The following is a 16,507-nucleotide window of genomic DNA, read 5'->3' as shown; positions in this document are numbered from 1 at the left end:
TAAGTCACCCAGACTGCCTAGGCAGACACTGTACTTTCAATGCTTCTGCCTTAGCCTATTGAGTAACTGGGAATACAAAAACACATCATCAGGCCTGCTTGGGACTCTCTTGATCTGTAGCCCACAGTCAATATTACTTCATCTAGATAGCTACATTTCACCTTCTTCTGAACTACTGACTCACTGCACTCTCTAGTCTCTAAATTCAGGATTGTTTGACTTCTGTGTCATCTGTAAGTAGGAGGATTGTAAGCTGGTGTAGATCTTCTAGAAGGCTTATGAAAATATGAAGCAACAAGCCCTTGGGTGAAGTTTGCTAGTCCCTGGTCTAGTCAGACAGAGAAGGGTACAAAGATAAAAACTATTCTTAGGGGATGGAATTATGGGTAACTGGTTATTATGTTTACTTTCATTATGCTTTTCTACTGCACACCAATTTTTAGAAAATATAAACAATGATTTGGGACTCTGGCCTTTGTCTGTATTCAGACATTCAATGCTTTCTCCCAACAAAACAGCACAGAGGGCTGCCACATGTACCATGTTCTCTTTTGTAATACCTAGGACTGCCAGTCACTTTTCTAAATACCAGAAAAATATAAAAGCAAAGGGTACTCACTTGAATAATAAGTTAAGACCAAAGAGGGTAAACATGACAGCCATGTAGCCAACGATGCCAGTGGCATAGCTGATTTTATAGATTAGGAGGAACCATTTATAAACCAACCTGGAGGAAGGAGATAAAAAGTTAGTACAGCTAGTAGAGAATGGTGGCCTCAGGGGTCACTGAATCACCAGAACCCCTTCTCACATCAATGGGGCATCAGGTTCAATGCTCAGGATGTGTTGGGCAACTTTGGTTACTGTTAAAAGCTGTTCACATCCTCAACTGCAGAAATGTCCCTAAATCACCATACCCCTGCCAGGTAGTGGTGTTGCACACCTTTAATCCCAGCACTCAGGAGGCAGAAGCAGGAAGATATCTGTGTGTTTGAGGCCAGCCTGATCTACAGAGCAAGTTCCAGGACAGGCTCCAAAGCTACACAGAGAAATTGTGTCTTGAACACTCCCCCGCAAAACAGCATACCCCCAAGAATGCTTTGTATCTTCCTGGACCAAGAAAGGGGATCCCTAAAAATGGATTTAGTCTCAAGCAAATAAAAGACACAGCTGACCTAAGCCACCTCTGTCCTCTCAAAACACAACATGCAAAGGCTTACTGTTCTGTCAGAATAAAATCCAGGGGAAGATGAATCAGAGACTAAACTAGCTACAGTTTATAACTGGGTTTGGCTAGTCCGATTGCAGCTTTGCTCCTATCCATAAGGACATCATACTAAGAATGACACCTCATGAAAATGTTTCTGATAGGACATATTTTGTTGGAGAAGAAATGAGGAAGGCACTCAAACAGTGCCACTGATTTAATGTGTAAGCTTTGTGTTGGGGGCAGGGGGGCTCGGGGTTAGCAATGTGGAATCCGAGTGATCTCCAGCTAGATTCGAGAAGAAGAGGGTCTGTATATGAACCAGGCCTCTGTAAATGCTGCAGATGTTCCCCAATATCATTAGTCACTGTGCTGGATAGTATCACATCAACTTGACAAAAACTAAAATCAGAGAAGAGGGAAACTCAATTAAGAAAATGTTTCCATAAGACTGGGGCTGTAGGCCATTTGCTTAACTAGTGATTGATTGATGTGGGACAAACCAGCCTATTGTGGGTGATTCTACCCCTGAGTTCTGTAAGAAAGCAGGCTGAGCAAGCCATGGGGAGCAAGCAAGTAATCAGAACTCCTCCATGGCTTCTATATCAGCTCCTGCTTCCAGGTTTCTGCCCTGCTTGTCTTCCTGTCCTGATTTTCTTCAGGGATCAACAGTGCTGTGGAAATGTAAGCCAAATAAACCCTTTCCTCCCCAGCCATGTTGCTTTGGTCATGGTGTATCATCATAGTAATATAAGCCCTATTGACAGTCACTAACCCATCATATATGAGACAACAGCAAATGAGCAGTTTAGTAATTTGCTTGAATAACTAGTCCAAGCTTTCTTTCTTCCCAAGAACTAACTTACTGCATCTCTGCTGGCCCCCAGGTCATATTCTTAGGTTCCTGCCATATGTTTCCCTGCTATGTCTAAGGAGGCTTTTCAGGCTAGGGAAAGGCCCCAGGTATCTTGTAGTGTTGCACTAAAAACCAAACATAGCTATGCAATCCAGGATTTACATAGATCAAAAGGGAAAGAGACAGGAGAAAAGGCATGGAATTTTAGATCTTTTTTTTAAAGATTTATTTATTATGGATTCAGTGTTCTGTCCGCATGTATGCTTGAATGCTAGAAGAGGGCACCAGATCTCATAACGGATGGTTGTGAGCCACTATGTAGTTGCTGGGAATTGAACTCAGGACCTCTGCAAGAGCAGCTAGTGCTCTTAACCTCTGAGCCATCTCTCCAGCCCCAAATTTTACATCTTCTAATACTTAGATTAGTAAGCTTTTATTTGCTAAATAAGCTCAGATGAATCAAATCATATTTCTGAAGTAAGTTTACTTCTTTCCCCAAATGGTAAAAGCAAACTACCTTTCTCACTGTAGTGTATAGAGCCTATTTCTTGTAATATACTTGTTAAAGTTAGATAAATAAATAAGGTTTATGAAACTGGGAAGCACTATCAGTGTTATTTAATATTATAAAACAACCTTCCATATTACTAACAATATTTCTCTCTCTCTCTCTTTGAGACAGGGTTTCTCTGTGTAGCTTTAGAGCCTATCCTAGAACTCGCTCTGCAGGCCAGGCTGGCCTCGAACTCAGAGATCCACCTGTCTCTGCCTTCCAAGTGCTGGGAACCAATGCGTGTGCTACCAACGCCCAGCTTGCTTACAATATTTCAATCATACTGTTTGCCATTGGTATCTTTATGTATATGTGTGGCACACATGAGGAAGTCAGAGAGTAGCTTTGTAGAGTGGGTTCTCTCCTGCCTTTGGTTGGATTCTGATCACACTGGTCACCAAGCTTACGCAAGAAGCATCTTTACCAGCTAAATTATCTCACTATATGTAACCCAAGCTGTACTTGAAATGGTTCTCTGCAGCCCAAGGCTGACCTCAAACTCACAATCATGGCTCCTTGGTCACTCACATGTGATAGTTAGTGTGCTTTAATTTTGGAAAATCACTTTCTATGAAACATTTTTAGGGTTGAAAAATTCAAGGCTTGAAAGTTAAGGTCTCACTGTGCACAATGCTGGGTATTCCAACCCCACATCCACCAGACACTAGATTCTGTGCCTTCTCTCATGGCCTAGAGAGGTGCCAGGGAGAGGGTTATGGATCACCATCTTCATTCTCACAGTGAAATCCAGAAGTTCAGAGAAAGGTATGCAGTAAACAGAACACACAAAGCACACAAAATCTGCAAACTGGGAGACTTTGGGTCAGGCTAGGCACTCTCCTGCTAGGATAAGGCCATGCACACCTCTCTTGGCACTTACCAAATGCACTCCAACAGGTGCTTTCTTGACCCTCTCCTCCATTAAACCGAGCACTCCTTGAGGGCAGGGACCATGTCTTATCCAGCTCTGTATCCCCAGCGCTCACCAAAGGGCCTGGCACATAGCAGGTGCTTGTTGAATGAATGAATGAATGAATGAATGAATGAATGAATGAGAAAAATATCTTTTCCTGTCAGGTATGGTTATTAAATGACCTCACAAGCTGGTTGGGAGGATTAAACAAGATACACATTTTGATAAAACACAGAATTATAGAAACATTAGCTTTTTTACATAAGAAGGAAGTGGTATTCATTACAAAACTGCAAATTTGCTGATATTCATTCATTCAACAAAAATTCAGAGTAGATAATATGTGCCAGACTCAGTGGCACAGCCTGGATATACAGTGACCAGCACAGTGGATGTGGGGGAGACAGACACTCAAAACAACATCTTGTTGTAGATTGTGATGAGTTCAACAGTAGCAAACTACAGGGTCTTCATAGAAAACATACCAGGAAAATCTAATTCAGAGATGAGAGAAGGTTTCACAGGAGAGAAGGACACTTAAAATGGCACCACGATGACCACAAAGGCTTGTTTGTTTTGTGTACTTATAACACCAACAGATCTTGATGTAGAGCATCAACGGAAGGACAGGGAAATACTTGTAATTCTGAACCTGTGGCTAGGGGAGTGGGTCTCCCAATCAGCTTGTTTTAAAGAGGCCCTAAACCAACTCATTTGGCAGACAAAAATTTTTTCAAAAGACTTTTTGGTTTTCATTCGAATCCCATCTTTCTCTCACAGATTTCCAACAGATTCACTTCAAGAAACCCAGGCCTGGGGGCTGGAGAGATGGCTCAGAGACCTCCTGCTGCCCTTGCAGGAGATCCAAGTTCAATTCATACATTCCAGGGGATCTGACGCCCTCTTCTGGCCTCCATTGGCAGTACACTTACACTCAGGCAAAACATTCAAATGAATGAAATTTAATTTTTTTTTTTTAGACAGGGTTTCTTTTCTCTGTAGCTTTGGAGCCTGTCCTGGAACTCACTTTGTAGACCAGGCTGACCTCAAACTCACAGAGATCTGCCTGCCTCCTGAGTGCTGGGATTAAAGATGAGTACCACCACCAGGCAAAAAATTTTTTAGAAATCTTAAGAGGAGAAAGAAAGAAATGAAAGAAGGAAAAGGAGAGGAGGGAGGAAGAAAGGAAGGGAGGGAAGGAGGGAGAAAGGAAGGGAAAGAGGAAGGGAGGAAAGGAGGAAGGGGAGGGAGGGAGAGAGGGAAGGAGGGAGGGAGGGAGGGAAGGAGGGAGGGAGGGAAGAAAAACCAGGCTCTTCTCCTCTACCTACACTCTCACCTTGGTGTTGTCTGTACTAGAGGTTTCCGTGTGGCTCGGAAGGTGACAAATGCTGTGACAGCAGAGAAGAAGATCCAGATCACCAAGAACCTCCACCAATGCAGCTTCACTGTGAAATAGAGGGGAACAACCCACATCTGAAAGAGGGTCACCATCTGAAACACAAACACAAGCACTTCAGCTCCAGCCTGCTCCCTCGGCAGGTCCCTAACTGCAGGCCGCGTGTTTAGCCTATCTTCACTTACATTTCCAGTGTTGCTGTTGTGTTCAAACAGGTCTCACTATGTATCCCTAAGTGGGCTTGGAACACATGGATCTGTCTGCCTCTGCCTCCTGAGTGCTGAGTGCAGAGATTAAAGGCATATGCCACACACCCAGTCACATTTCAATTCTGTGTAAACAAAACTCCACTAGTGTGATCAAAATTAGAAATCTAGCACTATGCCTAACTCTTCCACTTTATCCTTCATCAAACTATATTCTAGACACATTTTTCCTTTCCACTGAGCTCTTGATATCTCTTACCCAGCTTCTCCAACTTTTTTGTAAGTTCCCCTGAACCTATGAGGAAAACTGGAAGACACCCATGGTAGGGCCAACTGATATCATTCCCTATGCTTTTTTGTTTTGTTTTTCGAGACAGGGTTTCTCTATGTAGCTTTGGAGCCTGTCATGGCACTCGCTCAGTAGATCAGGCTGGTCTTGAACTCACAGAGACCCTTCTGCCTTTTCCTCCCGAGTGCTGGATTAAAGGCATGCACCACCACCGCCCAGCTAAATATCTATATTTCAAGACAAAGAAATTTAAAAGTTATCATGGTTACTGAGAGCGGGATGGTTGTTTTTATACCACATCCTAGTTTTTCAAAAAGTTAAAGATCAGGAATTCCTATCCTTTTTTGCAGAATATAATGTAGCCAGATCTTTTGATTTGATTCTTTGCTAATCTCTGGGTCTACTGCTTTGTAAGCAGTCCCAATGACTGATGTTAAAGCAAGCAATGTGAAGAACAAAAAAACCCTTTTCCACTTTTAGTATGAGTCTAGTTGCTCAGCCCCTAGTTTTGTCTGTGGTTGTTTGGTACAATATCTTTTCTTGGCTTTTCCAGTGTTTCTTTTGTTGTTTTGATTACTTTTGGTTTTGGCTTGGTTTTTCATGACAGGGTTTCTCTCTGTAGCCCTGGCTGTCCTTGCACTCAGGAATCTACTTGACTCCCTCTTGAGTACTGAGATTAAAGGCATGTGCCTACTGCAGGCTCCTCTCTGGCCTGATCTATGAAATACTGAAACACTAAGGCAGAGACTTAGGACGGTGGTTCAATAGGTAATGTGCATCCCGAGCAAACATGAGGATGTGAGTTTGGATCCCTAGTACCCAGTATCCAAACAGAAACCAGGAGTGTCACCATGTTACTGAATTGCCAAAGTGGGGATATACATGTATGTGTGTGTGTGTGTGTGTGTGTGTGTGTGTGTGTGTGTGTGTGTGTGTGTATACACACACATACATATTTTTCAAGCCCCATCTCAATTCACTTCCTGTTGCCTGCAGGACCAAGATATAATTCCTTCTTTACTCTCAGTTCCATCTCCTAGCACCATGTCTGTCTGCATGCCACCATGTCCCACCATGTGGATAATGAACTAAAATTCTGAAATTATAAGCCACCCAACTAAAATGTTTTCTTTTATAAGAGTTGCCAAGGTCAAGGTGTCTCTTCACAGTAATAGAAACCCTAACTAAGACAAACCCTATCAAGAAAAACCACATAGATAATGGGTTCCCAATAAAACTGAATTTTGGGCCAAAAAAATCTAAAAGGCCACAAAGGGGAAATAACACCACTGTTGTTTGAACAATAGCTAGTGAATTAAATTGGGGGGGGGGGCACTGTTAATCATTGAATCTGGGGTTTTCCTCTGAATTTCACCAAGAGTACACACTACACAACAATGTGTCATAAAAACAAGGTCAAGCCGCACTCCTTTAATCCCAGTACTGGGGAGGCAGAGGCAAGCAGATCTCTGTGAGTTCGAGGCCAGCCTGGTCTCCAGAGTGAGTGCCAGGATAGGCTCCAAAGCTACACAGAGAAACCCTGTCTCGAACCCCAGCCCCACTCCCCAAAAAAACAAGGACAAGCTATCACCAGAAACAAATCAGCACAAACATAAAAAAAGAATCTCAGTAGTAGGGAACATATATTTTGTAGAATTTTGCTAAACAAAGGAATTGAACGGGTTGTAGGCAAAGCTAATGAGGGAGAATTAAAGAACAGATTATAAATATTAATAATTCAATCAAGCTATTGTAAATTCTGAAAAGGAAATTTTAACTTTTTCTTTTTGAGACAGAGTTTCTTTACATAGCCCGGGATGTCCTGAACAAATCAGACTGGCCTTGAATTTACAAAAATCCGCCTGGCTCTGCCTGCTGGGATTAAAGGCTCACATCACCATGCCTGACATTTTTTAGTTAAAAAAAATTATCTTATGTGTATGTATGTATGTGTGATGCATTGTGTGTGTGTGTGTGTGTGTACATAGGTCAGAGGACAACTTGCAGCCATCTGTTCTCTCCTTCCACCATATAACTTCAAAGGACTGAACTCTAGTTACTGGATTTGAGGGCAAGCACTCACACTCTCACCTGCTGAGCTATCTCACAGGCCCTTGTTTAGTAAATGAATTTAAATTTCATTTTTTTTCCATCTTGTTTAACAGACATTTATTATTTTAGTTGAACAACTTCTATACACAATGATTTGTTTTGCTGAATAGAAAAGTATTCTAAGTCTCAAGATTGAGTCCAGTATTTTCTGGAAATCAGTAAAATCATCCTCTAAAAATCTGAAGAGAAAAGAAAATCAGTTTAAAACATCAATTAGGGGGCTGGAGAGATGGCTCAGAGGTTAAGAGACTGTTCTTCCAGAGGTCCTGAGTTCAATTCCCAGCAACCACATGGTAGCTCACAACCATCTGTTATGAGATCTGGTGCCCTCTTCTGGTGTGCAGATAGATATACATGGGAGCAGAATGTTGTATACATAATAAATAAATAAAATCCTTAAAAAAAAAAAAAACATCAATTAGGTTTTTATTATTAGGCCTGCTAGCTCAGATCTGTGATAAGGGCAATACCGTCTATTTCTTCCATAGTCAAGGGCACAAGGTGGTGGTATGTGTGGCCTTTGTGAAATGTCAACAACTTTCATTAATATACCAGGGATGAGTAACCCCAGGCACTACCTAAGACTGCAAACAAAGTGATACTGCCAACTAACTTTTACCCCCAAGATGAATTGACTGCCCTAGGGTTGATCTTTAAATTCACAATCATCCTTGCTATGTGGCTACAAGCTTCTTAATGAATGCATACTAACTTGATCACAACTTCTTAAAATCTGCCCAAGCACAACCCCACTACACCACCCCTAAATATACTCCACCCCATCCAATGTTCAGTCTCCAACAATCTCAAAATACACAGGTGTCAACACCTATTACTGGGCATCAGACCCATACTCCAGAGATCCAAAAGAACAGGAAACTTCTTCCAATTTCACCTGGTTCTGAAAATGGGACACTGGATTCAATTTCCAAAATTTGGGTTGTAGTTGATCTCCTTTCTATGCACACTCACAAAACAGGTTGGAAGCTTCACTTGCTACAGAATCCAACTCTGAAGTTTGCACTCATCAAACTCCGAAGACACAGCCACTTCAGTGAACCAGAAGATTGCATAATCCCAACAAAGCTGTAGGTTCTATTACATGCACCCAACACATCCACAGGGCAGCCCTAGGACTCCTTTTTCAGGATTCTACACACGGATACCACATGATGTAAACACCATACACTTAACCTCCTAAGCAGATAACGTAGACATAAAGTTTATCAGAAACAAGATACACCATCACATGTAGTCTTCAAACACTGTTGCACTTTAACTGCTACAATTCCACAAAGCATTCATGACAATCTGCAGCCTAGTTTTGACAGACAAATAACACCTTTAAGCAGACATGACATGGATATGAATTTGGATATGAATTTTACAAATACCACGTATATTAGCGGTAACAGTGGAGCTGCAGAGTATTGTGCCTTCTCCAGGATGCACCAATAGTGCGGTGGAACTTTGTGGCCCTTTTTCAGGGCAACGGCTCTTGCGGCCAGCAGATGTGAGCCCACGCATCATTTTGTGCTTGTGGACTGGTCTGGTGATCCACTGGGTGTCACGGTTCCTTCTGATACCCTTTATGGAATGGATCAATGAGGATAACCTCAAAAAAAACTTATATGTGGAATCTTCACCAACCCAGTAAAAATTCAGGATTCTCAAAGCCCCACAATGACGCCCAGCCCTCTCCTCAGCAACAGCCTGAAGGCTTTGGGCAAACTTTAGCAGGTTAACACCATGATGGACAGGCTTGTCGTAAGTTGCATCCTTGGGAAATGGGTGTTTGCAGCCACCACAGCGGACACGAATCCTGTATATGACATAATCTTGCTTGGCTTTGTACCCCAGCCTTCGTGCTTTATCAGGCAGAGTGGGGCGCAGAGCCCTGTGCAGTGCAGAGAGCTGGCGGTATTGCCAGCAACAGACCCTCAGCAAAAACCGCACCACGTGGTCCTGCTTCTTTCTCCATAGCTCCTGGATGTATTTGTATGCACCCATGTTGGCTCACCTGATGGCTGCCGCCAGAGGAAACAAAAAAGCCTTTCTCTAAACTTCATTTTTAATTTTTAAAAACATTTATTTATGCTTATGCATATGAGTGTTTTGCCTGCATGTATATATGGGTACCACATGCAAGTCTGGTGCCTGAGGAGGTCAGAAGAGGGGGTTGGATCCCTTAAAAGTAGAGTTATAGATGGTTTTGAACCACTATGTTGGTGCAAGGAATTGAACCTAAGTCCTCGGAACAAGTGCTCTCAACTGCTGAGCCACCCCCCCAACCCCCACGCTGGGATTAAAAGCATGTGCTGCCAGCACCACCTGGCAAGGAAAGCATTTTCATGGCAATCTTAGCAATGGAAGGGCATTTGGTTGCCCTCTGGTAGCAATGTTTATGGAGACATACCAAGTTCAATAGTTTGAGATAAACACGTATATCTGCACAAAATAATGGGAAACCTTTGCCCTGGTCTCTCTTCCAATCTATGAACTAGGCAGCTATGCAGAGCTTCAGGTACCAACACAAATGGTCAGAGGAGAGTTGCAGCAGTATGGGCACAAGCAAGCATAACCATAAGGGCTGTCAAGGTTACAAAATATCTAAAACAGAACCCTGTAAGAGCAGCTGTAAACACTGGATATTATGCCAGGAAAAGGATCCAGAAAAGGCTGGCCATTAGAAAATTGTCTATAGGCCCAATAACCAGGTATACCCAGTTGTTTCTATGACTTGGCAAGACCATAACTGCTAGAATAGTCTATAGGGCAGAGAAGTGGTTGGCAGATTCCTCCTACTGCATCCCTAGCTAATGGCCATCCTAATTTCCAGAGGCAACCATCACATCACTAACATATGCTACTGACCTTAAAAAAAAAATCTGTCCGTGTCCCTCCAGCTTCTGGGTCCAACTCTTGTCTTTTAGAGAAACACTAAATTTACTACCAGTGTCCTAAGACATCTTACTTAGAACTATGGCTTCTTTCCGAAGCTGTCCCCTCTCCAAATACGAGTCAGTCAAGCAGCCATTTAACAAACACCAACAACATGCTAAGGACTAGGGAATTCAACATGAATAAATAATAAAGCCTCTTCAAGGACTTAAGTCTACCGAAGAAAAACAAAAACTTAACTAATTCAAAATATGTTCCAGAATTGTATAAGCAGGCACTTCACTCACAGTGGTAAAACCAAGAAAAGCTTCCCAAAGGAGGCATTATTTGATTTTTGCCTAATGGCCTCCTAAGCTCAGAAACAAAAGAAATGAAAACAAAAACAAAACAAAACTACATTATTCTGCAGAGTCCAGGTAGGACAGTCTGCTGCTCATCCATCCAGGAAGTTAACAGCTGTTCAGGAGGTGGGGCTTGAAAACAAACTATTTGGCAGCAGACAGAAATGATGAAAGCTACTCCTTGTAGATCTTTAAAAATAGGACAGATACTTTTCCAGGCATAAACTTCTCACTTCCCCTAACATCCCTGAGGGAGCTAAGGAGTAAGTAATATTAGAATCTAAATAGATGATGAAAACTGAGCTACAGAGAAACCAAAAGTCAAATCTGACCTGGCATAGTTTCCAATCCAGATCTTGTCTCCCTAGCAGCCTCCTTAGCATCATGGTGAATCGACTAACAAAATGGAGATTGTAAAAGTACCTGAGGTCTAAGGAAAGGACTTGGCAAAGTCATTAAGGAAGAAAACTCAGGAGAGCTAAAAGCAAAAATGACTATGACAGGTAAGATATAATAACTTCCTAAGGCTTTTGAGAGAAAAAAGTCTTGGGTTTAGGGGCAAGAGAAATGGCTCAGAGGTTAAGAACTTTTGTTACTCTTCCAGAGGACCTAGGTTTATTTTTCAGCACCCACGGGACAGCTCAAACTGCCTGTACCTCCAGTTTCAGGGGATCTAATATCCTCTTCTGGCCTCCATGGGCATGTGATGCACATACATGAAAGCAAAACACTAATACACATAAAATTTAATAATTATAACAAGAGTATGTGTATTACACACACAAACATATACACATAGAGAAGAGTTGGAGAGATGATTCAGCTGTTAAGAGCACTCTAGAAGAGAGCCTAGGTTCAAATTCCTGCACCCACATAGTGGTTCACTACTGTCCGCAACTCTAGTTCCAGGCATCTGATGTTGTCTTCTGGCCCATGCAACAAGTGGTACACAAACGAATACGCACGCAAAACACCCATATACATACAACAAAAAAGGAAAAAGAATCAATTTAAGGCTGGACATTGTGGTCTGTATCAGTAATCCCAGCACCTACAAGAGTAAGAAGCAAGAGAATTAAGGAATTCAATATCAGCGGCGGCTACATAGTGAGTTAAAGGTCAGCCTGGACTATATGAGACCGTAAACAAAAACAAACATACATACAAGATACAAATAATAGCAATCATAACAACAGCAGCAGCTAGATTTTAGTTTGGGCTCAGGTTTTGCAATTTATTTTATTTAATTTTTTTGTTTTTTGAGACGGGTTTTCTCTGTGGTTTTGGAGGCTGTCCTGGAACTAGCTCTTGAAGACCAGGCTGGTCTCGAACTCACAGAGATCCGCCTGCCTCTGCCTACCGAGTGCTGGGATTCAAGGCCTGCGCCACTACCACCTAGCCCAGTTTTGCAATTTAACAATCATATTCTCTTAGCAAATAAACTAACATTCTGCTCAATAGTTTACTAGTCTGAAAAATGGATAGAAATGTCTGCCCTATCTTGTACAGTAGTTTGACTGGGTTTGTTTTGTTTTCTTGGGTTTTTGTTTGCTTGTTTTGAACTGTTTTTTGAATGCTTTATTATTTTTACTTAGTGTGTATGAGAGAGGGAAGAGGGGGGCAGGAGGAGAGGGAAAGGGTGAGAGAAGAGGAAGGAGAGGCAGAGGGAAGGAAGGAGAGAGAAGAGGAAGAAAGAGAAGGGGAGGAAGGAGGGAGGGACAGAAGCATGCAGGTGTGTACATGCTGACTGTGTATATGTAAGGTCAGAGCGCAACTGCAGTGGGTTCTCTCATGCTACTGCCTGGGATACAAGGATCAAACTTGGGTCATCAAGTCTATTTTCAAGGGCCTCTACTCACAGAGCCACATCACCAGCCCATTTTGTTGTTGGTGTTGATTAGTAACAGTCATTAAACCCGTAGCTTGGTACATGCTAGGCAAGCACTCTTACACTGAGCCATAACCCACTTTTGGCTCACAGCACTTTTGCTTTTGCTATGTAGTGCTGGGCCCTGCTTGTCACCAGAGAAGTACTCTAGTGCATATCTAGCCAAGAAAAATCCTTTTTTGGGGGTTAATAATTACTAAGTGTAAACTATAAGTAATTTAAGGTATTTTTATTGATGCTGGAAATGAAAAGAACATTATCTGAAATTTAGAAACAGGAAACAGTTTGTTCTGAGTAAATTAATTTAAGCTAAATCTTCTTTGAATGTGAAAAACTAGACTTGAGCTCCTAAACTACAGACAGCAAATGAGCACCTAGGCTACACAGGTTGGTGAGCAGCATACTCCAGAGTGGAGAGCAGAGCTCCTCATGAGAAATCCCTGAGCTTCCCAGGGAGAACATTGCAAAATCTGGAGACAAATTTGGATATCTACTAAAAGGTGCTACTGTAGAGGCTCAGGATGTGATGGCCATTCCTTGGTTGTCAATTTGACTATATCTGTAATTAGCTAAAACCCAAAATATCTGGGTTTTAGTTAATACCTGTGAGTGATTTTTGCTTAATTAAATCATTTGAAGTGGATAATCCACTTCTAATCTGGGATTTTGACGTGGGAGGATACACCATTAATTCAGATCTTTTAAGATAGGAAGACCACCTCTAATCAGGGCCACATCTTCTGCTGGAAGCCTATGTAACCGACATGGAAGAAGGAAACTTCTCTCTTAAGCTGCTTGCTCTCACCCTCAATAGCAAGTCCATTCCCTTATTGCCATTAAAGCCCTCTTCTTCAGGATTCTGGTGTGTACTAAAGACCAGCTGAGACACCCAATCTCATAGACTAAACTACTACTGGATTCATGGGCCTTCTGTTCCTAGGCAGCCATTGTTGGATTAGCTGGAATAAAACCTGTAAGGCACTCTAATAAATCCCCTTTATATAGAGAGACTCATTGAATCTATAACTTCTGTTACTCTAGAGCCCTGACTAATAATACTTCATCTGACATTCTGTGATGTACAGCACAGCCCTCCACACCACACAAAGAATAAACTGGCCTAAAATGCCAATAGCCCCTGATGAGAACTCTCATTTAGGACAAAACTAGTGTTTTTCCACTTGGTGGTCACATGGGCTGGACTGCAAACCTACACTAGTGAAGAACAAAATTGTATTCAGTTGGAAATGTAAGCCTTATCTATCAACTCCATCATTCTCTGGAATGCCATAAACACTTCTTTTTTAAATCTCTCATGGCTTCCTCAAACACTACATGCTTCTGCTACCCAAATAACCCGTGTGTTTCCTTAACACAGCATTCTCAGGGAGTCATTTCAATTCTCTTTCATGCCCATTCTTTATCCCCAAAAGACTACAATATATTTATTATACATACTTTTGCTTGTACTTGCTAGGTATCTCTGTTACCATTTTAGTCAATACTCAACCAATGAACCTACTAGTCAATATATGGTGAAACAACTAAAATTACTTATATTTAATTATGTGTTCTTTTCTATCTTATTCTCCAATCTCCCTCTCATACAAGGTCACCAATATCCTAAATCTTGAGTTTTATCACTCTTGCTTTTTTTATGTGTATGTGAGTACATATGTGTACATATGTACATCATAGAACAACCTCTGAGGTCATTACTATATATATATATATATCGTCCACTGTTTAAAAAAAAAATCTCCAGATACTAATTTTGTCACATTATGTAATTTGCATTTGGAATCAATGCCTGCCATTAACTGTATTAAAACCATGAGCTAATTTTTAAGGCATACATGATTAGTAGCACCACTCTTTTACCAAGAATTTAAAGATTGATAGGCTATAAATATTTGCACAGCACTAAAGCATGAGCTAATTTTATCTAAACGTGTGGGGGACAAAAAATGAAAGGTTTTATTTTTTCTCTCCACTGTGAAGGAATTCTTATTGGATGAAATTATTAATATGTATAAATTATATTTAATAATAAAAGATAAAACATCTAACTGTAGAATGCAAACATAGATTGGCATGTAGCATATAGACCAGTATTTTATCAATAATTATACACAGCCTTTTCAAAGATGAAAGTTGAAGGCTGAGGATGTATTCTGCATTTTCGAGGCTCTCACCAGCATTGAGTGTAAATGGCTTGGATGGCCAGTTTTGTTTAAATGCTATCAGGCTACTTTATTCATTGTTAATGCTTTGATGAAAAGGCTTTACATGCAATAGATCTAGGAAAGTATTGTTCATACTGATCAGGCTATTTTTGCTTTTATTGAGAAAGGATTGCTCTGTGTAACAGCCCTAGCTGTCCTGGAACTCACTCTGTAGACCAGGCTGTCCTCAAACTCACAGAGATCTACCTGCCTCAGCCTCCCAGGTGCTGGGATTAAAGTTGTGCCTCACCACTGCTGGCTATTTTTTTTAATTTCTTTTTTATTATTTATTATGTGCATGTCTGTAGACATCTGTGGATATGTATAATGCCCTGGGAGGCCAGAGGAGGGTGCTGAGAACTGAACTAAATGACTCATAGCTATGAGAATTTCCTGCTCTTTAAGAGAATCCAAGTTCAAATCCCAGCACCTTTGTGGCAGCTAACAACCAGGTCCCAGGGGATTTAACACCCACTCCTGGCCTTCAATGCCACTACATGTATATGGCACAAAGACACACATGTAGGCAAAATACCCATAAGCATAAGATAAAATGAAAAACAAATAAAAACAGAAATATCAAAAGGACTGTCACCCTATATTTGTTCTAATGGATTTTCTATTTTTCTGGGCTCAATGAAACCTTGTGGTAATCTCTATTTTGTTGAGGACACACAACAACTACAAGTGTCTCATCTCAGATGACAGGGTGAAGCATGAGCAGGGTCTACACCCAGATAGCTAAGCTGATGGATAATGACTCTTTTGAAACTCTTGTTATCATGTGAGTATCTCATGCACTGTGGCCTGAAGGTACATATCTCTATTAGTCATACGTGCCAACATCTGAGGTAGCTATACGCCAAGGTGGTCTGGAACAAGGACAAAGGTGAGCTTCTTTTCCACTATGCTCCAGATTATTCCTTAGTTCCCTTGGCAGAAAATCATTTCCAGAGGTCACATAGAGCAGAGCTGAAAATGTAAAACAGGAAACAAATAACATGGGTTTAATCCTACCTCTGCCTAGCTATATCCTCAGCAGGCCTCAACTTCCTATGCTTTTATCTAATACCATTGATACACAGATGAAGTGAGAAAGCACAGTGGGCTGTGGGGCACACGCCTTTTATCACAGCACCCAGGAGGCAGAAGCAGGCAGATCCCTCAGCCTGGCCCACAGAGTGAGTTCCAGGATAGCAAGGGCTACATGGAGAAATTCTGTCTCCAAAAACTAAAATTAATCAATTAATTAGTTAATTAATTAAATGAGACAGTGCAGTAGTTAGGTATAGATCCCTAACCATCTTTGGCAATATTACAATTCTAAACATATACTGCAGAAAAAAAAAAAGCATATAGTGATTATGACTGAAAGTTTTATCACTTGAGCAAATTATTCAGATTTTCTATTTCAGTCTCTGACTGAAGAAAGCACTACTCACCAAATTATACTGAGTTTATACATGTAAAGTACTTAAAATATTGAGAACTTAGCAAATATTGTAAAGTATGGTTGTGCCTGTTTGTAATCCCTACAATGGGGAGACTGAGCCAGGAATGTCTCAAGTTCATAGCCAACTGGACCAGTCTGATTAGTTTATGTTCTTCAAGTTCTCTACA

At 41.2% G+C, this 16,507-nt stretch overlaps 2 protein-coding genes and 1 pseudogene across 8 annotated transcripts in view; all 3 read right to left on the bottom strand.

The window, feature by feature from the left end:
• The window catches only part of Folr1 (folate receptor alpha), a 349,146-nt gene that overhangs the window by 169,364 nt on the left and 163,275 nt on the right, over positions 1 to 16,507 (bottom strand).
• LOC100759075 (RING finger protein 121) overlaps positions 1 to 16,507 on the bottom strand; it is a 64,163-nt gene that overhangs the window by 20,691 nt on the left and 26,965 nt on the right. For 6 of the 7 annotated variants that reach the window (XM_027407867.2, XM_027407864.2, XM_035442331.1 and 3 more), the window contains 2 exons: positions 4,866 to 5,020; positions 620 to 727 (listed from right to left, as the gene is read on the bottom strand). In XM_027407867.2, the coding sequence (XP_027263668.1) occupies positions 620 to 727; positions 4,866 to 5,020 (263 nt within the window). Of the gene's footprint in view, positions 1 to 619; positions 728 to 4,865; positions 5,021 to 15,727; positions 15,860 to 16,507 lie in introns of all 7 variants that reach the window. The other variant, XM_035442330.1, reaches the window with a different exon arrangement.
• On the bottom strand, positions 7,875 to 11,537 carry LOC100759354 (annotated as a pseudogene).

This window comes from Cricetulus griseus, chromosome 3, assembly GCF_003668045.3.
Source record: "Cricetulus griseus strain 17A/GY chromosome 3, alternate assembly CriGri-PICRH-1.0, whole genome shotgun sequence".
Taxonomy (NCBI): Eukaryota; Metazoa; Chordata; class Mammalia; order Rodentia; family Cricetidae; genus Cricetulus; species Cricetulus griseus.
The sequence above is the reverse complement of the archived record's forward strand: the minus strand, read 5'-3'. Positions and strand labels throughout refer to the sequence as shown.